We start from the raw sequence: 26,163 nt of genomic DNA, 5'->3' as shown, positions 1-26,163 counted from the left end.
TACTCACTTACAGCAGGCAGTCAGGGCAGACCATTCCCTGCTTTGCTTGCCCTTGATACATTCCTGATTACCAGTTCACCATTTACATAAGTAGAAATCCTAACTGGACAAAGGTGATAGGGAAGCACCACAATATCAATTCATTTTTATATCTACTGGCAAAACAACAACTTTCAATGAGAAGAGTTAGAGGCTTTATACACACATTCTTAAGAGAAACCAAAAGTTAAATGACAATTTAATAGACTTTAAAACAGACTGTATGAGTATAAAACACTGGTTTTGTATTTCAAAAGTTGCAGGAAGAGAGCCAGTCATTTTAAAACCATCTTCTACAAAACATTTGCCAATTGGTTACATAAAAGACACTATATACAATATAAAAGCAGAAAACAATTCACACTGTAAAAATAATTTAAAAACAAAATCTTTCAATTTAAAATATCTCCTATAGCACAAATACATTTTAACATGCAAGCAATGCTAATCATATTGCATTCTTTAGTGTAGCCCAATAAATTCTGTAATTTAGAACTTGGACCATAAGAAAACATGCCAATATTTTTAGATGAACACAGAAGGCCATTCTTAACACTTTGTTATGCTGTGTTACAGATGCAATAATTGCTTTAAAGGACAGCTACTATACATATTTCAAAACGGAATAAATATTAAAGCAGTGTAGGTGAGTGACAACTGCTACAACTCTCCTGGGACACAGATGAAAAGTGGTTTCAAGAACAAATGCAAACTTACTATTTAATACACAATTAAGAAACAATTGTGAAGGATGGAAACAAATCTATCTCTGGAAAACTGAGATTTATGTTAAGACAGCCAAAGTCAACAGCTGCTTTTTGAATAACACTGTGTACCAAAAAGTGGTGTTAAAATCTCCAAAGTAGTAAGTCCTCAAGCCGCATATTTTTAAAATTATGCTAAATTGCATTTTATGTATCATATTGGAAGCTTAAGTAGCTCCTTATGGAACTGAAAAGTATAGAAGCACTTTTGCATTTGGGTAGGATTTGTTTCCTTATTCAGATTTATTTACAAGCCTTCAGTATATTTGCGTATTCACAACTTGGCAGTGTATAAACTTCTTTCTGTACACTGTTTTAGTATACTAACTTCCTGCCCCATGCATCCATTATGTGTCAAACCAAAACAAGCCTGATGATTTCTTATTTAATTAAGCACTTTCTTGCTACAGTTTTGTCAGGTACTATTACATACCCACAGGAAGTTGCGTGACTTTTAAAGTAATTTCTAGTTAACTAAATTGTCGGGGACTTTCAGGTGCTCAATATGCCCCCTAATTAACTTTCAATATACTCACATGCATCTTATCATGAAGAGTAATGTTTGAAAATACAAATAAAAATAGCTGCCATTGTAACTTTTGGGAAATACCAGTGTTTAAACAGACTATGCAGTAACAGTTAAGAGAAACATAAGCAGGTTTTAAATAAAGCATTACAAAGCAAGAGAGGTGTGGAAAATACCATTCTTTGGTCTAGATTAGCTGTTCCCTTTATATTATATTAACATTCCAATGGCTTTTTCAACTGTTCAAAAATAAAATAGGTTGAAATTTGTTAAGCAAAAATACTGTATATATACATAGAGCTCACACCAATGAAATTAAGAGTGAATGCAGTGACAGTAAAAAGATACTTAGTACCTTTTTCAAATTCAAAACACAAAAGAGTAGTGTTGAGTATGCCTTTATAGAATTTGATTGGAAAAGTTAGAAAACTATGCATGAAAATCTACTCTAGTTTATAAACATTACATCCTTTTTTCCTTGCTCTAAGTACACATTCATTCTGACATGCCAAAACTGCTAATGCTGGTGGAAAAGTTCCTGAAACCAGTCAGTCTGCAACCACTCTACAATTTGTCCACTGAACAGTCAAGTCCTACAGCCTCATTTACAGAAACTGACTCATCTACAGATTCTTGAAGTTCAATTCCATCTTCTCCAAATCCATTATCCTCTTCTCGATCAGCAGCATCATCTTCTTCAATGCCATTGTAGAATTCTTCAATTTCACTTTCATCCTCTATGTCTAAACTTGGACTATGACAGGACCCACTATCACTGCTACTTCCACAAGAGCTGGAAGATATGACATCATCTTCAGAATCTGAGTACACCTCAGCACCATGGAAAATATAACGATTTGGTGGTAAAAACAAGTATTGAGTACCTGAAACATATTGATCAGAAAGAATTATTTCAGTATTTATAATCAAAGGAATACACAATAAGATTTTGAGCTCTTTCAGTTACATTTTGTACTCTGCCATCTCCAATTCAGGAAATAACTGCAAGTGAAGGCCCAGTAACTCAGAGAGATTTGTGAAAAGGTTATACTAGGATTCAATGGAAAGGGTTTCTACAACATGATGCTGCAGTAAGCATATCCTTCCTTCAGTCCACCTTCTATTTCTTCCCTAAGAGTGTTCTATAGCATCTTTATAAGATAATTTTAAAGTTACCTTTTAATTTTACATGTACAGAATCTCCCTTAGCAGCTCATTGTATGGTAAATGCTTTTCTGAATTCAGCCTCATATGAAAGGCTGAAAACATATGAAAACATTAACTTTAAACCATAAACCTTCAAGAACGCCTCACTGAAAATGCATTCTTTTAATACTGATCTAAAGGAGTATCTCCCATCCATGCTGATTATTGGTGACTATGGTCCAAAAACTTGGTGAAGAAACAAAAAGATAAACTTTAACAGTAATTACGCCTGTTTATATAATTATAAAGTAAACAGTGCAATCCTAGGCACATCAGAAGCAAGTCCCACTGAGTTCAATGGAGCTTACTCCCAGGTAAGTGTGTATAGGATTGCAACTTTCAACTCCTATTACCAAACATATACCTTGTTTTTCTTCACATATACGTATGTGCTAGTGACTGTATCAAATACAACCATAGTAGATTTTACTCTAAACTCATATTAAAAGCTAATTGACTACAAGACCATTTTTGATGGGCTGTGAAATTGCAGACTAGAATAAGAGACATGTAGAATTCATGAAATGGAGGCAAGCCTTACACACTACATATACGCGTAGATGAAAATATATTCTCCTAATCCATGCATTTGACTAAGATTTTGAATTTAGTCACATTTTATCTCCAAGATACTACCAGATACTCTAAATACCCAATCTTATGCATGTATACTCAGAAGTAAGTCCCATTATAGTCAATGGGGCTTACTCCCAGGTAAGTGTGAATAGGATTGCAGCCTAAAAGAGGAAATATACTGTTCTATTTTAACACTCTTCATAAGCCTGTTCAAATATTAATATGCTTATAAGAGGTTCCCCCAACATCCCAAGGTAATTCAGATGGAGGCCTGTGATAAGTCCTTTTCCCTCTGCATAATGCTTTCCCTCGAGACAACCATTTGGTGCCAATACTGCTATCTTTTCAACACCAACTAGACCTTTTTATTCCCCCCAAGTTTTTTAGTTGTTCTGCTGTGATTGATGGTTTTATTATGGCTATGTTATTATTGATTGTTTTTATGTAACCTGCTTTAGAAACTAACATTATCTTAAAAAATATAAGTATCTAAATAAAATTCACAATGCAGGTAATATAAACGTGGCAAGCAAAAACAGAAGCTTAAGAGTGGTGGCAACACACTACAGCCACCACATGAAGAGTCATTCATAGTAGCTCACCATAGAAACAGTTGTTTTCTACATACCATTGCAGAGAAGAATGTGATGTTCTGAAGAAAAATCACACAAATTCATATTGAAAACTACTTCATACAAAAAGCTTGGCACTGAAATGTAGGCCTCACTAGTTGAGGGACAAGTGACAATTGTTCTAAATTCTTTCCAGGTTTTTCTTGCAACAATGGGTTATTTTGGATGTTCAAATCTAAAGCATGCATCATAACTGAAGGATGAGTGACTTACAATTTGGGTTTGTTCAATCTTTCAAACCATAGTTTGGAACAGTGATCTTCATTCAACCTGTGGGCATGACCCCAATGGGATTATGAAGCCTCATCTGGAGGGTCCTAGCAGTTTCACTCTCACTTTTTTTACAATGGCAGGAGGAGTCTGTGGAGCGCCCAGAATGGTGCCAGCACACTTGCGAGAGCTGGGTGGCCTGGGACGGAATTACTGCAACCTGGAAGGCGAGGGACTGGCTGCCATAGCTGCAGGCTTCATTTCAGGCTGGGCAGATGCTGGGTGGCAATGGACAAAGTGGGTAGCTACCTTGTTGCAAGAGAAGCCGCTGCTGTCCAGAAGAGCAAGAAAAGCAGCTTCTTAAGGGAACGGGCTGCCACCGCAATCCCAGCCACAGCTGCCGTCTGCGATGCCAGGCGGCACAGAAGGTGGCCCTGAGCTGAATGGGTGCAAGAGTACATGTTGGAAGTGGCAGGGTCAGCTGCCACAAGGTGGGTCGCCAGACTCGTGCTTTTTAAAAATGGGGGGGAGGGGTCATGAAGTGACAAAGGTTGAAGATCACTGGTTTGGAAGATTAGAAACAAGCCTTGGGATCACATGCTCCCTCTTCCCTTGTGCATTCAGCCTCCCTTCCTGGTTTGAGCAAATGATAGCTTTCCATAATGTCTAAACTATTGTTTGCTCAGATATTCCCTCCAGAGAAAACTGGAACATGTGAATCTAATTTCCAATCCTTAGACTTTTCCTTTTTTGCTTCTTTCACCAAGCTTGCCAGTAAAGGGAGAGAAAAGATGTGTATTCCTTGTGGGGAGATATGATGGAGAATATTTATACACTGTGTTTCAACAAAAAGTCACAAAGTGGGTTATTTACATGAATAGAATAAGGCTGGAATATGTATCTACTTGTCGAGAGATACACATTTTCCTTTTCAAAGGAGACACAGAAACAGTATTTTTATTGCCCCTTGGTCAGAATATCTGAAATAGCCCCTAATGCACTTCAATAACTTAGTGTGGCAAAGACTGAATAAAACAGGATGTTTCACTGAACAAATAAATAGCTCAATTCTATTCATGCTTACTCAGAAGTGTCCCAATTCATTCAGCATGATTTACTTCCAGATAAGCTAGTACATCCCTTATAGCAAAAATCCAGATCATAAATACCATTATTAAATTTCAGTGGAAAAAAATTCTAGCTAATTCCAAAGCCATTCCAAGTACACAGAAAAATGCCTAATACAATAAGGAAAGAGTTATGTGGCATGATAAAATAGAACAATTTACATATCAATAAAGCAAAGGAATTAGACAGAGAAAAGAAGCTTTCCACAAATTTCATGTCTCCCACATGTAACTTTTGTAAGCTTATCACCACCAACCACATTCTGAGCTCTTGCTATAATTTGTTCTCTTGATAAATGGATCGTGTTCACAATACATTTTGATTAACCTAAAGCAAGAAATCTTTTTCTCTTTCACCATAGTCATTATGTGTTAGCATCTATTCAATATGCGTTAGCACCTCAAGCTTTATGTTCCAAACTATGAGCAATTCTCTTTCATTTCACCTTTTTTCCACTCTTCCAGAAAGTTCTCTCACCTTCTGTTCTTTGGAACCCATATTCACACTAATGTGCACAAACACAGCACAAAAACAGATAAAAAGGAGTGTGCAAATGCATGTCCCTTGAAAGCCAGTATGAAAAGCAGTGTGGGGATGCACTACATAGCAGGCAACAACTGGAGAGGGGTATGCCTGCACTGCAGCTCCAAATTGTGGTATCTGGCTGACCACTGTGGAAAACAGGATGCTGAATGAGATATGCCTCTGACCTAATCCAGCAGGGCTCAACACAGGTAGTTAATTCAGTTCAGATTCTATCATATTGCCTTCATATCACCTCGCAAGTGAAATTGACTAGCTGGTTCAGTCAAAGGTATCATTCTGCTTGTTCCACATCCCATCCTATGGGCCCAACACAGGTACTACCAATAAGTTTTACTGACATGAACGGACATACAATCAGTTCTCTTTATATATGAATTCACTACCTGCAAATTCACTTCTCTGAGAGGCTAAGAATTTCCACCTACTTGTTATCTGTGAATACAAGATGTGCACTCAGGGACTCAGTGCAGCTACAAGCATGCAGGCAGGGACAAGATTGGAAAATATCCCAAATTTGTCTGGACTGGGTGAATTTTCTGCATCAAAAGGGCACTGGTATTGGCCCATGGAGTATCGTCATTTCCAGACTTGCCCCACCATCTTGGGGACTCTGGCTGACACTTCACAAACCTATCAATGATGAGAGGTCTCTGAAAGGCTATGTGAGATCTGCTCTGGGGCTGCGGCAAGCCCAGGGAAGTTGCCCAGGGAAGTTGTCAAGGAGGATGGGTGAAGCAACCCCCTCCCTACTACTGAATTCTAAGGTCTCCTTGTTAGGCCAGCAACCTTCAGTGAGTTGAGGGATAGCCAGCACAGATAAATCACCATCCTCACTACTTTCAACACATTGAGGGACAGCCAGCACAGAAGAGAAAGCATCAGTTTTTGGAGATGTTGATGAGCTCTTGCTATCACCCAGCAGACTTCAAGTTAAAATATAGATTCATAAATTTCATGGAGTTTATGGTGAAGAGCGTCCCCTGAAACCTAACGCCATTTTCCACAGGCTCAATGAGTCGATATCCACTAATTTGGTATCCACAAGGTTTTCCAGGAATCTAACCCTAGCAGATAACAAGAACTCACTGTATTTTTGCTGAGGATTCCAACTCTAAAATAATGATGTTGCAAAATGCTGTTCTGTATTTATTGATGTCTTCTACATACAGCTTATATTTTAATACTTTCAAATTAAGGACCCATAATGCTTAGAATTGTTTCATGGGATCTACAAATTCATTAGGACTTACCATCAAGTCGCTTGCTAATCTGCTCTTTTGCACATCTGTTAATCCAACATTTTCTTAGTGTTTCAACTGATGTTCTTTCACTTCTCTCTTTGTTTCCTCCTTGGTTAGATCCATTTTCTTTCACATTTTCTGGGTTTTCCAACTGGTCAGGAAGCTTTTCAGCACTTTCTAAAGAGTTTTGAACTTCCTGTGATTTCTCCTCTCCACAGTTCTCCTTAGACTCCCAAGCAGCATCAGAATTTTCTGCTTTATATTCTGAAGAAAGCTCTGAGTGTGCCACTTGAGAATCTTGTGGTGCAATTCTGTCAGGTGAACTAGAATACTCAGAAATATTTAGAGGAGTTGGTGGCAACTCAGCTGAATGTATTTCAAATTCTTTGTGCTGTCGTAGAGGTTTTTCAGTTATTTCTGCAAGTTTGATTGAACTATTACAAAGTTTTGTATATTCACCACCTAATCTATGACATAATTCATTGATAATGACGTCACAGTCACCAAGAAGCTCCACATCGAAGTGTAGATGAGGCAATGGCTCCCTATTAATTAGAATCTGAGGCACTTCATGGGGGATGGAACCTACATATTTTTAAAAAAAGGTGTTAAACACAAATATTTAATGCATTTAACTGTCATTTATAAGCCTGTTAACCAATTTTAAGCATTATTTGTAACTATATGATATGAAGCCTGACCTAGAATTCTAGTTTTCATATTCTACTTACAACAGGGGTTCTCAAAACATGTGTTGCAACCCCTAAGGGGGCTGTGAGCAGCTTGGAAGGAGGTCACAAAGCTCTGAAGAAGTAAAATATTGTTATGCAAGTGAGTTACCTGCTCATCTCTAACTCTCACAGCTGCATCTGGCTGCCCATCCTCTCCCTCCCCCCATGCCACATGGAGAGCATCCCACTCCCATTCTGAATGAGACAAGTGGACAGGAAGATCAAGTTTATATTGACTAGTCTACTGCGAATCAGTGCATACTATATGTAATGACTGTTGCAGGAGTACTCATTATTAGCATTATTGTAATTATTTTTACTGTAACTAACAAGCATGGAAACAAATGTGAGTGTTCTTTATCTCCAACAGCCTACATAATCTTAATAAAAATCAATAGCTATAATATTGGGGAGTACGTGCACATTTGTAATTTTTTTTGGGGGGGGGTAGGAACAAGTTTTGAGAACTCAGCATACTAGATAAAAATATACATTTGTATCTGTAGATCTGACAAATCTAAGAAGCTCTCTATATTCATCTGCCTCCTGACATCATATCACATGGCAGTTTAAAAAATGTTACATACAAATTTAAAAAAAAATAAATCTACTTCCACCCCTCCATCCCCTTATCATTGATAAGAGATTAATCAACACTTACTTGGAATCAGTGCGACTGGTCTTACTTTAAGTGAAGACCCAATAACAATAAGAAGATCAGCCTCATCTTTGTCATATTTCATGGCCCTATGAAACTGCTCAGGTAGATTTTCACCAAAGAAAACTATTTCTGGCTTCATAATGGCAAGTGGCTCATCAGGTGGACACCTGGGACATCTAGGAACAACCTGCATAGAGAAAGTTGTATTCATTTCAGTTATATTTCATTTTAGCATTTTGCTTCCATAAGATGGCCATACAAGTCATTTTGTCAATTCATAAACTGCAAGCGATTATTAAATATGTAGGATAGCAAATTTATACAAGATTGGTATATTCTTTTTTTTTTTAAATTATTTTGTGCTTTTCTTCAGTGAATTTAAAGTGGCTTAGAATAATGCTGGTTCAAGGAGCACTCCAAGCTCTGAACCTATGCCTTCTGGGGGCACACAAGGCAGGAAGCCAAAAGGCTCTTGGTTCTTAGCTCTGGAGGCTTATCTAGAAAGCAGCACAAACAATAGCATTCAGCACTGACAATAGTAACAGGCTCCAACATTAGCCCTCTGCAAGCTGGCAGGAGAGGAGAGAACAAGAATCCAGAGCTTTGTGCCAGGTCCTTCTCCAACCTGTTGCCATTGTTACCAGGGGAAGAAGAAAAGTGGTAACAGCACCAGCAATTTTGGGTGGTAGAAGCAGCGTGGAACAGCAGAGCGTGATGTCTGATAAGAAAGCAACATCCCCTGGACTGAACAACTTCTGCGTGGGGAGTATTTCTTCAGGCACCCCCATGGTTCAGGTCACCCCAAAAGGGCAACAACAAAGGGATATAATCCCCTTATGTAGTCCCTGGAGACAGTGGCTCCCAAACTTACCAGGGTCATGGTGCCCCTGCAGCCTCTTCTTCCTGGCTCAGCTGTGTACCGCCATGTTGGATCACATGAGATCCAAGGCAGCGGCACCCAGGAGAACAGGTAGGAGGGGCCACTGAAAACATAAGGCACCCCTTTGAATGTGCTGCGATGCCCTTAGGCATTGGTTCTCAAACTTTTTAGCACCTGGACCTACTTTTTAGAAAGACAATCTATTGGAACCCACTGGAAGTGATGCCAGTGATATCATGGTTGGAAGTGACATCATCAAGTAGAGAAATTTTTCACACCTCCAATACAACAAAATCAAAACAAAAGTTCACAAAAAGTTTAAGTTTAAAAATGTATTTAAAATAAAGAATAACCCTCCCAAGTAGTTGCTGATCTGTTTAAAAAATCCTCCAAACATCCCAAAGGCTGCAATCCTATTCACACTTACCTGGGAGAAAGTTCCATTGTCTATCATTATTAAAAGCATTAAAGTAGCCTGCTAGAAGTACAGATCTGAAACTGTTCCCCTACTGCAGTCACATACCGTGGTAGCATCAAGCCTAATATATTAAAAATAAAACTGAAATGAATAAAACCCACCTGAAATTGGCTCACAACCTACCTAGACCGTCCCACCCACAGTTTGAGATACACTGCCCTAAGGTGTCATGATGCACACTTTGGAAACCCCTGCCTGTGGGTGAAGGGTAAGGGCCCACCATTGCTCACAACCCTGACCCAGTTATAGGGGCATTGCTAGGTTGTGGATTGGGCACTGTAGAGGGTTGACTGGCACAGAGCTTAGCCATGTGTAGAACAGAATAACCCTATCCATTTTCTTTTTTTCTTCTCTGTTTTTTTCAGAGGTGATTGGGGTGGGGGTATTGGGGTTATGTACGGAGTAGTATTTGTTATGGGCGTGAGCTCCATCAGATAGGATATGCTGGGCAGGCTTGGGAGGGACAAGTTGTGCTGCTTGTTGTGAGCCAAGGAAGATACGGCAGTGGAGGTAAGATCAGTTGTTCTAGGACAGTGTTTCCCAACCCTGGGAGTTGCAACTCCCCCAGGGCTGTGGGAAATTATGTACTCTCCCTTAAGGCAAGTGGCGATACAGTGGTGATACCAGGATAGTGGTTCCCCATCCCACTGCTGCCCAAGTGAAAAAAGTGGGGATTCTGATTTACCCATCTGTGGAAACAGCTGGAGATACCATAAAACTTGGGTTCTCGCTGCCACCAAACACGGTTAAGTCCAAACACCGCCTTTTTAAACTTAGTCATTAGCAGAAAGAACCCAGGATGTCATCACCATGACACCACCCCTACTGACACTTCATTCTTTACATCTTAGCCTTTCCAAGTCACCTCTTTTCCCTTAAGTTACTTATTCTTAGGGGCACCTGCTCATGACATCCACCACCCCATCACAGTCAACGCTATTAAATAGAGGCTGGGGGGGTTCTATTTAATAACAACGCTAATAAATAGAAGTGGGAAGCCTGCAATTCTAATTAGGGCAGCATAGGGTGCTTCTGAGGCAGCAAGAGAAAGACAAAAAGAAAAAAAGAGCCATTTTACCTTCTTCTTCAAACAGGAAAAGAGATGAAGGGACTTATGGGAGTTGTAGGCTTTGTGAGAAATACAGTACACTACAGTACTTCCATAATAGCAGCTCTCATAAAGACTACAATTCCCATAAGCATGTTCACCTAACGCTGTTTGGAGAAGATAAAATGATTCCATTTTTTGTTTGCTTTCTGTTGCTACCTCAGAACAATTACTGGAAAGTAAAATGACTATGTTTTTTATAAATCCGCCCCCCTGCATCCTGCTTCTCAGCCTGGTCCCCCCCACCTCACCAAGCAGAAGCTTTATTGACCTGTGTATAAGTCTACCCATGTTTTCAGGGTCAGTTTAAGGTAACTGTGCTCAAACTCACGATCGCTGTGTGCTCGGAATACAGTCCCTGTCTGGACTGCATCTGAGCGCTGTGCCCGGGCGTTGCACAAAGTTCCCTCATTCGAAGGACAGGGATGCTCTGGGCAGTCGTGTTGTCTGTCCAGTATCCCAGAAGGCTGTGCAACAGAACATCCAGGCAGACTTCACGCTGCACCCACACGGAACCGAAAGGTCTGCTTATCAAGCATACAGATCCGCCCAAACACCGGATGCAGCCCTTGGGCCAGATTTGCGTGGCCCTGATTTAAGGCATACATTTCTTGACTTTTAAAAGATTATGTGTTGTAGTTTAGGTAGATGGTTTATTTTTTACCTGCAGCTCTAAGGAACATCTCCCCTTCCTTTAAGAACTTATCAATAAGTTCCTAAAGGAACTTTATATTGAGGTTATATTGTGGTTCACTGTATATGGTAATTGAACTGCTACAGCTCATTTTGCTATAACAAGGAAGCTCAGTGAACATTAACCTTCTATTTAGGTTGCAAGAACAACAAAAGATTTTGTCCAATAATTTTTCAGTGAAGGTAGAATTTTAGGAAGACTTTTTGTTACATTTACTTGACAGTTTCTCTTTGTTTCTCTCTTTCCCACAGCATCCTTAAAGATTAGTGTTCTTACCTGATTAAAAATGTCGCCTCGAATAGCTTCACAATCAACCTTGTATTTACAGATGAGGCAAGAAGCTGTTGCAAAGGAACCTGGGAAACAACACCAAACAACCGGGAAGTAGTGAGATATATAGTTGCACATGCCAAAGTCAGACCATAACAAATGTTATATTAATTCAAATACTAAGTCAGAGAACTTATTCACCAGAGAATTTGAAAACATAAAGTTACAGATGCCTTCAACATGTTTCAGCTCGCTGATAAAACTCATTGTTATTTATTGAATGAGTTTCATCAGTAGCTTTCTTTCCCCATAAAGTGATTCTTATTTACAACGTTATAGTCTTAATAGGAACACTAGAAAAGGGAGTAAAAGGCAAGAGCACCACATTCCCAACATTTCTTTGTAACTCTTCTTAGTCTACAATCCTATCCACACTCTCCTGGGATTAAATCTCATTGAACACAATGGAACTTCTGAGTAGAAATGCATAGGATTGTGCAGTTAGGCTCATTAGGCCAATTCAGATATCACACAGAGAATGTCAGGATTTTCTGGGTTTGGATACAATGGCAAATATTGGTTTATTTTAAGCCAGCATTGGAACACCATTCTTCCTTCCCTCTTACATAAAACAGGAGCATGCATATCCAAAGCTAGGAGACCATGTAGAAGCAGGGTAAAACCACAAGTACACGAGACATCTGAACTGGGCCACTTCACTACCTTGTAAAAGCAAATATATCCTTATATGAGTGTCAGTCCTGTGGATATCGGCAAGACTTACTTCTAACTAAACATGAATAGGATTAGGCTGCACTCCAAAGTAGTGTGATGGGTGGTTATGCATTGTTCTGAGCTACACTAACAGAAAAGGGCTCACAATAAAATATACATATGAGAGAGATACAACTGGACAATTTCTGACATATAATAGGATTTCTAAGCTGTGGGCTTAGTTCCAATTCCTGCTCACCAACCTCCAAACTTCAGAAATCTAATACTAAAGCACAATTAGCCCATAGCAGTGGTTCTCAAACTTGCAGCACCAGCACCCATATTTGAGAATGACAGTCTGTTCAGAATCCACCAGAAGTGATGGCTGGAAGTGATATCATCAAGCAAATTAAAATGAATTATAAATAATTTAAGTAAAACAAATAAATAAGGGGAAATGAAATGGGGAACCCACCCCTGTTCTACCAAGTGAATTCTTTCTGTAGCCGCCCTGGGTCCCTTTGGGGAGAAGGGCGGGATAGAAATAAAGTTTTATTATTATTATTAGTATTATTATTATTCTGTAGTCTGCCTGTACTAATCTCAACTCCTCCCCCCCCCCAAAAAAAAAAATTCAGTAAGATTTTCAGACCTACCCAGTGCCCAGTTCAATATAAGTTCTTATATTTAAACCAGTTTGGTGAAATTTGGAATGAAACCAGCTTTAAATCCAACATGCTTTTTGTTTGGGCTGAGATTCAAAGCTTCCCTTGAAATAGCATTAAAACCCCAGAGTGATGAGGAGAGGAAATGAGGCTCCACTGGGGTCGGGAGAAGAGTCTGGGGGAAAAAACCCTTTCCAAAAAAAGTAATGGTTCCCAAACCTATTAGTACCAGAATCCACTGTTTCAAATGATACACTATCAGGATCTACCTAGCTTTACAAGTCTAAAAAAGAAAAAAAAAATTCACCTTACCACCTCAAGCCTCTGTTTTTAACCTTTTCAGTGTGTGTGTGTGGGGGGGGGGTTGGGGGTGGATGCCTTCTGGAGCATTTGCTGAGCTCCACTTTGATTAGATAGGGAACATTCTGGTAGCCTTACATCCCCCTTTGCCTTAAACATGAGCCAAGGCACATTTGCTTACTCATGAGTAAACACAACTGTGTAGCTTAATTTCACTTTTCATAGGGTTCAATACATTTGCCAGCTTGGAGGGAGGGACTTCATTCTCAAGTATTTTGGGGGGGGCTGCTTTCATCGCATCAGGACCATTCTAGTGGATTCCTCTCAACCTGTCCTTTCCAATGGATCAAGGCATGTTTCTCTACTCATGAGTAAACACATAATGTGGCTCAGTTTCCCTCTCTGTCAGTTTCAGCTTCACAACCCACCAACAATCAGGTCATGACCTACCAAGTGGGTCCTGACTCCTGAACCACAGTTTGAGAAACCCTGGCCTATAGCACGAGCAAAAAGCTACCCATCTAGACTTGGAGTGGTACAGTGTATGGAATGAGACATTTCTTCCTCTCCTTATGCTGTATGGAAGAATTTGAGATACACAGATACCTCCATATAGGTTCCCCAACCCTATTTTCACACACACACACCATTCCATAATGGTTAGGAGCTCTACTCCTCTTTGCATCTGAAAGAGTCCGGTTGCCAAATGTTTTTTCTTTGCACATTTTTCTGCACATATATATGATGCTGAACTCATCCCAGGAGAACATGACCCATCATCAATCTGGCGGCATTTTGAATTGTGCTGATGACAGGAGGCCTCTGGTTCCAGAGGCCTCTAAGGGTAGGCCAAACTTTGGTTCATTAGAGAAGTCACACACATTTTAAGCTGGCTGGCTTAGGAAATGGAGAAAGTTCCATTTTCATTTAGCCATGGAAGGTTCCTGTGCCTCATTTACAGACTTGCTTTTTTCTGAGGAGTCCCATCCCAGTACTCAAATATACTTCTCACTGCTCTACTGAAAGGGAAAGTATCAAAGTTTGCTATTAGATACAGTAGTAATAAATGAGAGATGGTAACATAGCAGTAAGTGAAATATGGTCTCAAAAAGGACTTGTGCTCAGTTTGTCCTCTCCTATTCTGACATTTTTTGAAGCTTTGTATGTGTTCTAAGTATGGCTTCATTTCTTTCAGTGTTACAGACTGATAGTCAGAAATTGTACAGTGGGTAGGACAAAGGAACCAGGGGAGAAAGAGGCAGGCAAAGACACCAGGTACCTGCTCTGCTTCTACTGAATTATGAGCTTCTTCCTCCCACTTCTCAAGGGGCCATTTAATGCTAACTGCCCTCTTGAGGGAAAACCAGAAAAAGGAGGTAGATGTAGACATCAGATGCCTGCTTTGTTTTAGAGGTCTTATTGTTTTTTAATTTTATACTGTTAGCTGCCTTGAACTGCTCCAAAGTGGGAAGGGATATAAACTTTAATTTTTTTTTTTAAAAAAGAATACATTGAGGAGGTTATACAACTTCAAGAAAGTCAAATCCTAGACTTATATTCAACTTTCCAGTGCTGATGCAGCTATTTGGGCGTGGGCGGATCATGGAGACCTATTCAAGGTAAGGGAACATTTGCTCTCTTACCTCTGAGCTGCATCAGCACTGGAAAATGAACAGGATTGGGCCCTTAATTATATTAATAAAGTGCCAAATACTTGTCAGTCACTCCAGTTTTTTCCACTTATTGGTCAGAGCCCTGGAAGATGAGAGTAGGTTTCCTTCTTGCTGAACTTTGGGTAAAATCTCTGAAAATTTTTCTTTTATCTCCATAAGTCTAGAGACCATCAGCTTTTGCTATATTAGATAAAAATTGACAATACTATGAAGAAGCTCTATAACAGGACTTATTGTCAGGGAACTAAAACCTAATCTGGTATATACAGTATATATATGGTATCAATTCAACATATTGAATCCATATTCTCAAGGAATTAAACAAGTGGTCAGAGTTAGAAACTCTGCAAAGTTCATTGTACCAGCTATCCTGCACATCAACATAATTCCTAGATCTAGAATAGAACTTAAGTTTGACTGACCGTGACATTGGATTATCCTTTGAATTCCGGCAACTTGTTCCAATGTATCTATGTTCTGAGTATAATTGCGAAGCAGTTTTCTTTCTTTGTCCATCAAAGCTATAAATTTATGACAGAGAGATGGTTGAAACTGTCCAGGATATATTTCCTGCAGAATTAGAAACAAACAAACTCATTACAACATACATTAACTTTACGATTGCCACATTTCATTTTTGTTTAAAATTCAGCCATATTTGCTATTGAGAGAAGAATGGAATTTGGGGGGGGCTCCAATAACGAGTGATGGGTAGAGGTAGATATGATAGTGAAAGCTGGACAGGTTGTAATGGCAGAAAGAAGGTTAAGATATGTCTATCCACACACACACCCTCTCTGCAGGTCCTTTTTCCAGTCTGGTTTATCCTGCATGTCCTTGCAACATACCCCCAGGCTGATGAATGGTAAGACCCCAACAATACAAGATCTCAGATTAGCAGGCTGACCTACTTATTTGTCACAATGACCTAGATTGATGAAGTAGGAGGCGTTAATTGTGCCCATCTTTGTCCTCTGGGTCATACAGAAGACCTAGTTGGGTGGGGGTAGTTGCAGTGATCTGTTGTGATTCTATCCCCATCCAGCAATCCTAGAACATCTGCACCTGATGGTAGATCCTTGAGTCAGGAGTGTCTGGTGTACTGACAATCCCATTGTATAGCAATCTCTGATCAGGTAGGACTGGTCTCAGAGGTGGCACTGAGCTCCCCACAAGTTGCCATCTTGGGGGATTTCAATGTTTGTGGCAAGGTCACCCCAGTAGGAGTATCTCATGGCCATCATGGGCCCATATCAATTAATACAGCATCTTGTTCACATAGCAGGGCACACCTTGGATCTGGTTTTTGCTGGGTGGGATGAAAATGATGGGGGTGTTTGTGACAACTCTGTCTTCATACACATCACTGTCTTATTAGGTTTAGGTTCTAATCTAATCTTTGCAGGACCAGTTAAAGTGGTTAATGCCAAGAGACTGATAGACCTGCTCAGTTTCCTGACAGCTCTTAGGGATGTCCCAACTGCCAAGACAAAGAACTCTATCAAAGCTCTGGTTGACTTCTGGAATAAGGAAATGATCTGGGTGGCTGACACAGTTGTTCCAAAATGACCTCTCCAGTTCAGTGGAGCTTGAGCAGCTCTATTATTTTCCACATAGTTGATGGCCATACAACATCTTGAAGCGACTAGAGTAGCAATTGAGGACAACTTGCAATGAATCCAACCTGGCACAGACCATAAGCCATTTTGACCCTACTTTGTTGCAGTGATGGTGACAAAGTAAACTTTGCCACCACTGTATCTAGTCCATGCAGGTCGGGGAACTATGCCAAACCGCAGGCTCACTGTAACATACTGCTCCCTAGGGAATCAAGGCACAGCCTAAGTAGCCCACCTTGATCTATTTTCTCAGCACTTTCTCGATAAAGTTGCTCATATTCAAAACAACTTAGACTGTGAGTTATTTGTAGTACCAAGAGAGGTGCCCCAAGCACTGTGCCCTGCTGCATTGGATATTTTTCAACTTGTGATGTGAATAATATCTTAGGAAGTATGGGAATGTCCACCTGAGCTCTTGCCTGATAAAAGCTGCCCAAAGGGAGGCAGCTCAGTTGGTGGAGGAGGGCTGTGAATCCCTCAGGGAGGACTAAATGCTGTTTTGAAGGAGGCATTAGAGAGAGCATTATATATAAAGCCTGGCCCAGATCTCTACCCACACCTCTTTCTAATGTCTTCTTTTTAGGCAAGATCTCCAAGTATGCAGTGGTGATTTGACTCCAATTCATCTTGAATGAAATAGATCAGCGGTCTCCAAACTGTTGTAAATTGGGATTCTTGTTCCGGGAGGGGGCATCTGCTGCAGATCAACCAGAAGGCACTGCATCTCTATTTCCAAGGGGAAATAGCCTGGCCTAAGGCTCTGTGATGATCAGGCACAATGAAGAGTGGCGGGGGGGGGGGCAGAGTAGCAAGGCTTCGCCACTGCCACACCACCCAGAATGATAATTCCAGGGCACCAGATCTGGCTCCCAAATAGATTAGCCTGACCCATTTCTGTCTGGCTTCTGAAGTGGTTTCAGGACTGAAACTGTCTTGATTGCTCTTGTTGATGACCTATAGTGGGCATAAGGTAAGGGACATGCATCTCTGTTGAGTGTTGCTGAGAGGTTCCATAGAACTAATATCAACCATGGTATTCTTCTAGACTGCCTTTCAGGGTTGCAACTGTTAGAATGGTTCTGTTCCTAGAGGGCAGACATAGGGGGTGATGATTGGAGGTTATTGCTTACTACCATGTCATGGCACCCTGCTGGGACCTCAAAAGCTACTTCTTGTTGAAAAGCATACAGAATCGCTGCATGAAACTGCTAGGGAGGTCAGCAAGAAATTTGGGCCGAGGCATCGCCAGTTCATGGAAAACATCCAGCTCTATTTTACTATGTCATTTGATCCCAAGGAGTCAGTGGACATGGTGATCGACTGGATATCAACCAAGAAGTTGAAACTTAATCCAAAAAGATAGTAGTATTGATGTTCATTAGAAGAAAGTTTCAGGAAGGTGAATGTGCTCTCTGCCCTTTAAGGAGCAGGGCGATGGCAGCAACATGGTTGCCACACTTGTGCCACTGCTGGGGCCAAAGGGGCTTTTTCACTTACTCCTGGCAGCACTGGTCCTCCAGAGGATGTGGGGAGTCTGCAGGCCCCTCTGCAAAGCTCCCCAAGCCTCAACTATAAAAACAATTACATATATGCCTACTTATAAGAAAATTAAGCTGTGAATACTACATAGCAGTGGAGATGAAGAAACCTTTTCTAAGAGAAAGGTCTTACTGCCATCTGAATTCCACATTCATCAGCTAAGGCTGCAATCTCACACACACTTAATTTAGGAATAAGTCCCACCATTTCAATGGGAGATACTTCCAAGTAACCATGAATAGGGACTGGGGTAGAAATGTTTTGGAATTATTGTGCTAATTTAGGTTCTTCTACCATACTGACTTTCAACTGGTGTGACGCAAATGGTCCATAGGTGTGCCTCCCCCAGAGGGTTGTTTATTAGCAGAGCCATTGGAAGACATGAGCCCCTCACCAGCAGTGCAGTGTATCTTGTCAACTGTCAAAAAACTGAGAGTGTGCCTTCACAATTTTAGCACCTTGTGTGCCATGAGATGAAAAAGGTTGAAAATCGCAGATCTAACAGCTTATATGCTATCTAATACTTTATTTTCATATCAGATACAGCAACAGCTTCCTGTCATGCTACCTTGTCCAGCTCAGTCAATTCCTTAATAGCCACTTAGAAATATGCATGACACAGATATAACCATGAGTACTTGCGGTATGTTCCTCACAAAAAAAAAATTTGAAATAGAAATCTGTGGTGTCATACTAATTAAAACATTAAGATGTACAAGACTAGTGCCGCAGCACCTAGATTTAACTAGTGATATGAGATGCAACACTGTCCTGTTTTCTATACAATTAGTTTCTTAATTTAGTTCCTTTACATCATATCAGATAAAAGACATCTATGGCTATAGAAAATATACATCTCTGACCACTACTCTGACACACCTGCCTGTCATTATTTGGGATATGCCAGTGGTGCACCACAGTGTGCCCCTTCTGAAGCACAAACTCCTGGGCTTGTGTTCAGGACACAGGGAAGGTAAGATACAGTACATTTGCAGGCAGTTTATAAATGTCTGCTTTCCAGTATAATAAAGAGAAAAATAGCACCTTTGCAAACTTAAAAAATGGTCTTGGATCTTTCCTAAAGTATTCAATGTCAAACATTGCTTGAGGATCAGGAAGATCTGGGAAATCTACTGCAAGGCGTGCATAGATACCATCTCTTGATCGGAAGTCAGGAATTCCACAAGAAACAGATACCTGAAATAAATTGCACCACAGTAAATAACAGTATATTCACATGTGCTTGTGCTTCTCGCTAATAATTTTGGACATTAAGGCAACATGTTATAAAATATAATGTTTAGTCATATAGTCCAACTGCGTAGTTTGTATTCATTTGGAAAAAAGTTACATTTCTTTTGAAAAAGGTGCATGTGAGGAAATTAGGACTGCATCTGTAGGTAGTGCAAGCTGAAATATGTATCCTATGGAGCATGGTGTGAGTATTTTAATAATGTGTGGGCTTGGAGGCTAAACAAATAATCAGTCCCTACTAGCTAAGATAGGGTTGCTTCTGGGCAGATATTTCATTAATATTAACACAATATAGAGCAGTCCATCTAGATTACATACATAGCTGCATCAAAATAATTCAGAACTCAGTTTATTCTAATAAGTACATACCCCAGCTCCAGTCAAGACAATTATTTTTTTGCACTCTTGTAGAAGTTTTACAGCATCCTCTATAGTATTAATGTCTTTTCGCTTTTTTCTTTTAGGTGGTTCTGACAGAATGTTAATGACAATTTGCCATAAAGTCATATCATCCAGTTCAGGGGGAGGAATTGTTTCTGGCAACAAATCTTTCAAAATTGCACGTGGATCTGTGCCTATCATGAGATGTTGTTGGACAAAAGTGTATGGACCTGTTAATAAAAAATAAAGTAACTATAATCTGGCTGACATGGCATGCTCAGTTTGAATGAGAGAATTCCATAGTAAAAACTTTTGGAATTACACCCTCTTGTCACATTTTCAGCAGAGCTGGTTTAGTTTCAAAACACAATAATCTGAAAAACACGTTGAAATGTACTGTACTGCAAATGGAAAAGCATGAACAAACATTACAAGTAGGATATCTTGTGAGGAACCAATATAGCAGGTTTTCTTCACAGGATCATATTTTGGTATTAATCTCACTAATAGTTTACTACTGCATATTAAGTATATAGACTTCTATAACATAGATTGCTCTGAGGTGGCAGGGATGTCTTTAGGATAGTGTCTATCCAAATCTCTCCACACTCTCCCTCTGTCATATGCCTACATTAATTTCTGTGCCACATTATGCTTTTACACAACAGAGGCTGATATGTTAGAGGAGTTTCCAACCCACTCTGTAATATTTATCCAGCATCCTAGGTTGGCTTACAATAATTGCCAAATGCAGAGTTTTGATTTTGCAGGCGAATAGTGTATCTCAGCGGATGTACTTATTTTTCAGTGCCGCAGTTGGTAAAACCCTTTTTCTATTAATGATCTGAAAGCCTGTCAACTAACTGCCTGTTTATTGAGCTATGTTAAATACAATTATTCCATGAATACACTTTTATTCCTTACAACCTGTCTTTTGAATTGCATTGTGATGTCATCTGAATGCAAAGGCAAGAATAAGGAGACTCTTTGCCTCACTGATATTTTTGTGTGCAATTTTCAATGGAAAAACAAACCAAAAACTAGGGTTAAGAAGCTCCTCTCACCTTGTGCTAATCTCCACCTTCAAAAGCACACCCTTAGTGGCTGTATTTATACAATGAAAAATCTTCAAAAAGAAGCAATGAATGTAATACAGGCATACACATTTATCCAGGTTCCATTCCTGTGTGGTAGCTGAAACTGCAGATAATGAGGGAACAAGGGGAGCTGCACACAGAGGCCCCACAGATGTTTTGTAAAACTAGAAATAACATTTTTATGTTTTCTCCTGCCCTCCTAATGTCTTTTAAAAGTCATAAAAATGCAATTTCCGGTTTTATGGAAAAAAACAGAAGTAACATTTTTTGGCCTAAATGGCCATCCTGAAACCCAGAGGCTGCAGGTGGACACATGCACGGGGCCTCTGTGGGGCTTGGAAGACCCTCCGGAGGTGAGGATAACACAGCTCCCCTCACCTCCAGAGGGCGCCTACATCATCAGATAAGTGAATCCACAGATATGGGATTCATGGATACAAGGGGCTCCCCTGTACATTGTTCTACTTCAGGCAATTATCCTGGACTTAAAGGAATGAAAAAGTATCTATAAGAGCTCCAAAGTTCCATGCCAAGGAAGTCTAGAAGCATTCAGCTGCTCAAATGGGCACAATCACAACTCCTGCCATATAAGCATTGTATTACAACCACAGTGTCACACTAATATAAGACATCACAGGCACCTAGATGTGCCTCAAGCAGGAACAAAAAGGAGGAAAACCAAAGGTGGGCAGGAGTCTCAAAGATAATCAAGTATAATGACAGAAGAAGCAACACCTAAATTTCTACCTATACGTGGCCTTGGAGTCCAATCACTAGAGCTTGCATGAGAGGCTCTATCATCTTCATCACTTTCACAGGAATGGAAGCCATTTGCAATAATTTCATCACTAAAAAAGACATCTGAAAAAACAGAAGGAAAACAGTTGTCAGATAAAAGTACTGTCTTCATATTTAGAGCAAATTAAACTGTACTTCACTTACAAAGAGAAATAAATTTCTTTTTAAACTGAATTTTTGTCATGCAGGAACATTCAATAATTGTTTATGTAAATTTTAATAAACTGGTGACCCATTTTTTTTAACAAGTACATTTCAAGTATAAGTTAACAAGTACAAGTTCACAAGCAAATTGCAGTTCTAAAATTTGAGAAAGAACCTCAATATCACTAGTTTCATCACAGAAGCACAACATATTCCCCTTGAGATATTTGCAAGGTAGGACATGCAAGTAGTCTTATGAAAACTAAATGACTTGAGAAAACATGGAGATTGTGTTCAGAAGCACATTTCCAGAGGTGCTAATACACCTGCAGACATTACAGGCAATGTTGGGGAAAATCCAGATGCTACAAAAGACAAACTCTTGTATCTCGAACAGTTGTATAGTACGCCAAAGTTTTGCAGGAGCATCTTGTCATGTTATAGTGTAGTGGTATCAAACATAAGGCCCGGGGGCTGGATGCAGCCCGCAGAGGCTTTTTATCCGGCCCTCAGACTCTCAGCTGCTGAGCAGTGCTGAGGAGTTAATGCTATAAGGACAGCCCACATGAAAATTGGGCTCTCCAATAACTTGAAATATAATCAAGTTTTGTGTATTTTCTCTTCTGTCATTTGCAGCTAATGCTTTTTCTCCTTAGTGAGAAAAAGTGCTTATTTTGGTTATGACCTGATTAATGACATCATTTCCTGCCTAATGACATCACTTCTGGTCCTCAGCAGGCACCATGAATGCTGTTTGGCCCTTGGTATGAAACGGGTTTGACACCCCTGAGTGTTGCAGAAGTGAGAGATTTTATCTGCCAAAATTTTCACTTTACCTCTTCCCCACACAGGTCTCCTATACCTGTACCAACTACAGGCTGAACTTCTGCTTTTCAGGCAGCCATTAGAGGTAATGATGCCAATTATCCAATAGAATCATTAAAAGATACCGTTCTCACTGCACTTGTTCACTAATATAACCTGTGTACTTGGAAATTGAATCCTATCAATTCCCCATAATATAGTGGTGGTATTAAAAGTTGAGAAAAAAATTCCATCTCTGTTTTAAGCATAAATTACTTTTTTTGTTACATAAACATTTGCTAAATACAAGGGTACAGATGGCTAGATTGAATGAGAGTAAAACAGAGCAAGATCACATTGGCATGCACGTGGGTATTCCAGAAGAATGCTAAAGGTAAGACATCTTTCTAGGACAGGGATATCAAACTCATCTCATACAGAGGGCCAAAGTTAGCATTCATGGTGCCTGCTGAGGGCTAGAAGTGACATCATTAAGCAGATGATTATCAAAAATAAGCACTTTCTCACACAGAAACTCATTATCTGTAAATGACAAAAGATAAAACATGCAAATCTTGTTTATATTTTCAAGATATGAGAGAGACCAATTATCACACTAGGAGAGCCCAATTAAAACAGGGGCCAGATAAATTGCTTCCGGGGCCCGCATTTGGCCACATCTGACTCATTGTTTGACACTTCTGTTCTAGGAAATGAAGATTTTCAGAGCCAATGTATATTAAACCAACGTATATTAAAATATTTATACTCTGTCATCCATCCAAAATTCTACAGCAGTTTATTCACGTGTGCAGACCCCCTTTATAAGTTAATGCAACATAAATAAAAATCAGAAGCAGGAGCTTTCCATAAGACATTAGGCACATTTTACAGTGGGCCCTCCAGTTTAAAACCAGATAATGATCAATAGTTTTCACTCGATCAGCAAAGAATGGTAGTTCAACTGTTACTGAGGCTATGTTTAATATGGAAACAAGAATGTAATTTTGTATTTTACTTCTCTATGCCTAGAATACACTCTTTCTACTATAGACCAGCCAAACACTCTACTTCATTCATAGCTCTGGTGAATAAAGGCTTACTTAAAAATAAGTCCTACTAACTTAATAGAATGTACTTCTGAAGGGATGCATAGCATCAGGCTGTTGAAAGACTAATCTAAGTAACTGTACCATCTATTATTTTATTAGGGCAAGATAGAAAGGCCTGGGAAACAGGCCTATTTAAGATAACACACACACACAGCCCATTCACAAATGTGCATCTCTGGGTTCTGCACTGATTACTTTGGAGTAACTATCAACTAGCTCTATGCCTGCAAATTATTAATATGACTTCAGATCTCTAGTTTGCTCTCAAACTTTTAAACTACTTCTAACATATGTTTACTCAGAAATAAGTTCCACTGAAGTCATTGTGGGCTTACTCCAAAGTGTTTCAAATTACAGCTGTGGTGAAAGTAAAAGCAGTCCATCCTTCTTAAACACTGTAGCAACTGTAACCATGACAACCCCACTGTAAGAAGAGTGATTTATCTAGTTTATGGCAGTGGTTCTTCCATGTACATTTACCAGGGAGTAAGCTCAGCTGAATTAAGTGGGACTTGCTATCAATTAGCACCCAAGCATATTATGTTTGCTTGAAATCGATTACAGTATGGTCCCCCAGATTAAATAATAGTCCGTAACACTTATATAGCACTTTGAGTATGCAAATCCCTTCACAGCAATTCTTTTGATATCCTTATAGCCATCCTGAAAGGTAAATATTATCTCCATACCACATACCATCTCCCTGTTAGATATTATTATCTCCCTGCTGGGGGAACCACTAGATACAAACCAGATTCTCTTAGCTGCTGAGCTACCCCAGCTTCTCCTCCACAGATGCAGTCTGTTGATCAAGGATGCCATCCTAAAGGTACTTGCTTAAGAAGATACCTCAAAGACAGGCTTACATTCTAGTAAAAAATACAAAAGTCCAAACTGTAACCCCCCCATCTCTCTCTCTCTCTCTCTCCTGTCCCATAACAGGTGCATGAGATGGAACAGTCATGATTTGAAACTGAACATTTAAAGCTGCAGGGAAGAGTTTCCCCAGATCTTAAGCAGTTAGTTGGGGCATGCATCTCAGGGCCCAGTCTGATCCAACTTTCTAGCACCGATGCAGCTGCAGTGCAGCCATTAGGTAACCAAACAAACATTTCCTTACCTTGAGGAGACCTCCATGACTGCCCCCCCCCAATGGCAGAATGCGGCACATACCCCACTGGCACAGCTACATTAGCGCTAGAAATTCGGATCGCATATGGCCCTTGTTCTCCCATTAGGGTCAGCGAATTGACAGCCCAATCCTATGCTTGTCCACTCAGAAGGAAGTCCCATTAGAGTCAATGGGGCATCCTCCCAGGAAAGTGTGGAAAGTTGAGCTGTTAGGCCGCAATCCTATCCACACTTCCCTGGGAGAAAGCCCCACTGAACACTATGGAACTTACTCCTGAGTAGTCATGCACAGGCAGGGCGACCAGATACAACGGGGAACAGAGCGCCTGTGCCATGAGCCACCACACAGAAGCGGGCATTTTGGCAGGTGCTGCCACCCGAACCCTTCCAAGGCTTCTCTACAGGCGCCCTGCCCGTCACTGCATCTGGCCGCCCTGCGCACAGGCTCGTGCGCCAAGCGACATCACCGCTCCGGGACTGCAGGCAGACAGGCAGACACAGAAGGAAGGGGACGCGGCGCTGTCACTGCAGGCCGTCCCCGGAGAGCAAGCGCCGCTGCGGCTCCGCCCCGCCCGTGGTCTCCCTCCCGCCCCTGCTCCTGCGGCGGCTTCTTACCGGGTTGCGGAGCCGCCTCCACCGCAGCAGCGCCGTTTGAACACTGCGCCGGCCCGCAGCCAATGGCTGTCTGCGGTGCGTCTCCGGCGGGCGCCGCCTCCGCTCCCTCCCCCTGGCTCGGCCGCGGCGGCGGCTGGGACAGCGGCGGAGGCGGCGACCTCTTCCGAGCCGGGCCCCGGCGCCTCGGCCCGCTGTCCGCGCCGCTCCAGCGCTCCTCTGCCGCTCCCACAGCCTCGTCCGGGACGGCGGCGGCGCCCGCCCCCTCCCGCCGAGCCTCCTCGGCGGCGCTTCCCGAGAGGGGCGCCGTCCCCGCCTCGCCGCCGGCTCCCTCGGCGGCCGCACGCAGCGGCTCGGCGCTGTCAGCGGAGCCCCGGCGCTGGCGCTTGAGGGCGGGCTCCGGGCTCTCCGTGGCGCTCGCCGCGGCGGCGTTGTCGTCGCTGCGGCCGCCGCTCCGGGGCTGGAGGAGTGGCGTCTCCTCGTCCGCCATCTTGGAGCAGGAGCAACCGCTCCCTCCCCCTCCCCCCGTTCGGCCAGCCAGCGGCGCCTCCGCGAGACAGCAAAGACAGTCCTCCCTCCCCCCTCAGAGAGAGATTTAAACGCGGCACGTGACCCCGCCGACGCCCACGC

At 41.2% G+C, this 26,163-nt stretch overlaps 1 protein-coding gene across 2 annotated transcripts; it reads right to left on the bottom strand.

Moving 5' to 3' along the window:
- Window positions 1-196: 196 nt before the first annotated feature.
- On the bottom strand, window positions 197-25,855 carry SIRT1 (sirtuin 1). Of its 2 annotated transcripts, XM_066622024.1 has the most exons (9): window positions 25,537-25,855; window positions 21,668-21,793; window positions 19,824-20,065; window positions 19,245-19,397; window positions 15,465-15,612; window positions 11,697-11,776; window positions 8,261-8,447; window positions 6,878-7,453; window positions 197-2,213 (listed from the first exon to the last, which is right to left on the bottom strand). In XM_066622024.1, exons 3-9 carry the CDS (start codon window positions 20,034-20,036, stop codon window positions 1,894-1,896), a joined length of 1,677 nt encoding a protein of 558 aa, XP_066478121.1. In that variant the 5' UTR covers window positions 20,037-20,065; window positions 21,668-21,793; window positions 25,537-25,855; the 3' UTR covers window positions 197-1,893. The 2 variants fall into 2 exon arrangements, with proteins under 2 accessions (XP_066478121.1, XP_066478120.1); XM_066622023.1 differs by lacking the exon at window positions 25,537-25,855 and having other exon boundaries at window positions 21,680-21,760.
- Window positions 25,856-26,163: the final 308 nt, after the last annotated feature.

Source organism: Tiliqua scincoides, chromosome 3 (genome assembly GCF_035046505.1).
Source record: "Tiliqua scincoides isolate rTilSci1 chromosome 3, rTilSci1.hap2, whole genome shotgun sequence".
NCBI classification, from domain to species: domain Eukaryota; kingdom Metazoa; phylum Chordata; class Lepidosauria; order Squamata; family Scincidae; genus Tiliqua; species Tiliqua scincoides.
This window is presented reverse-complemented; position numbering and strand designations above follow the sequence as displayed.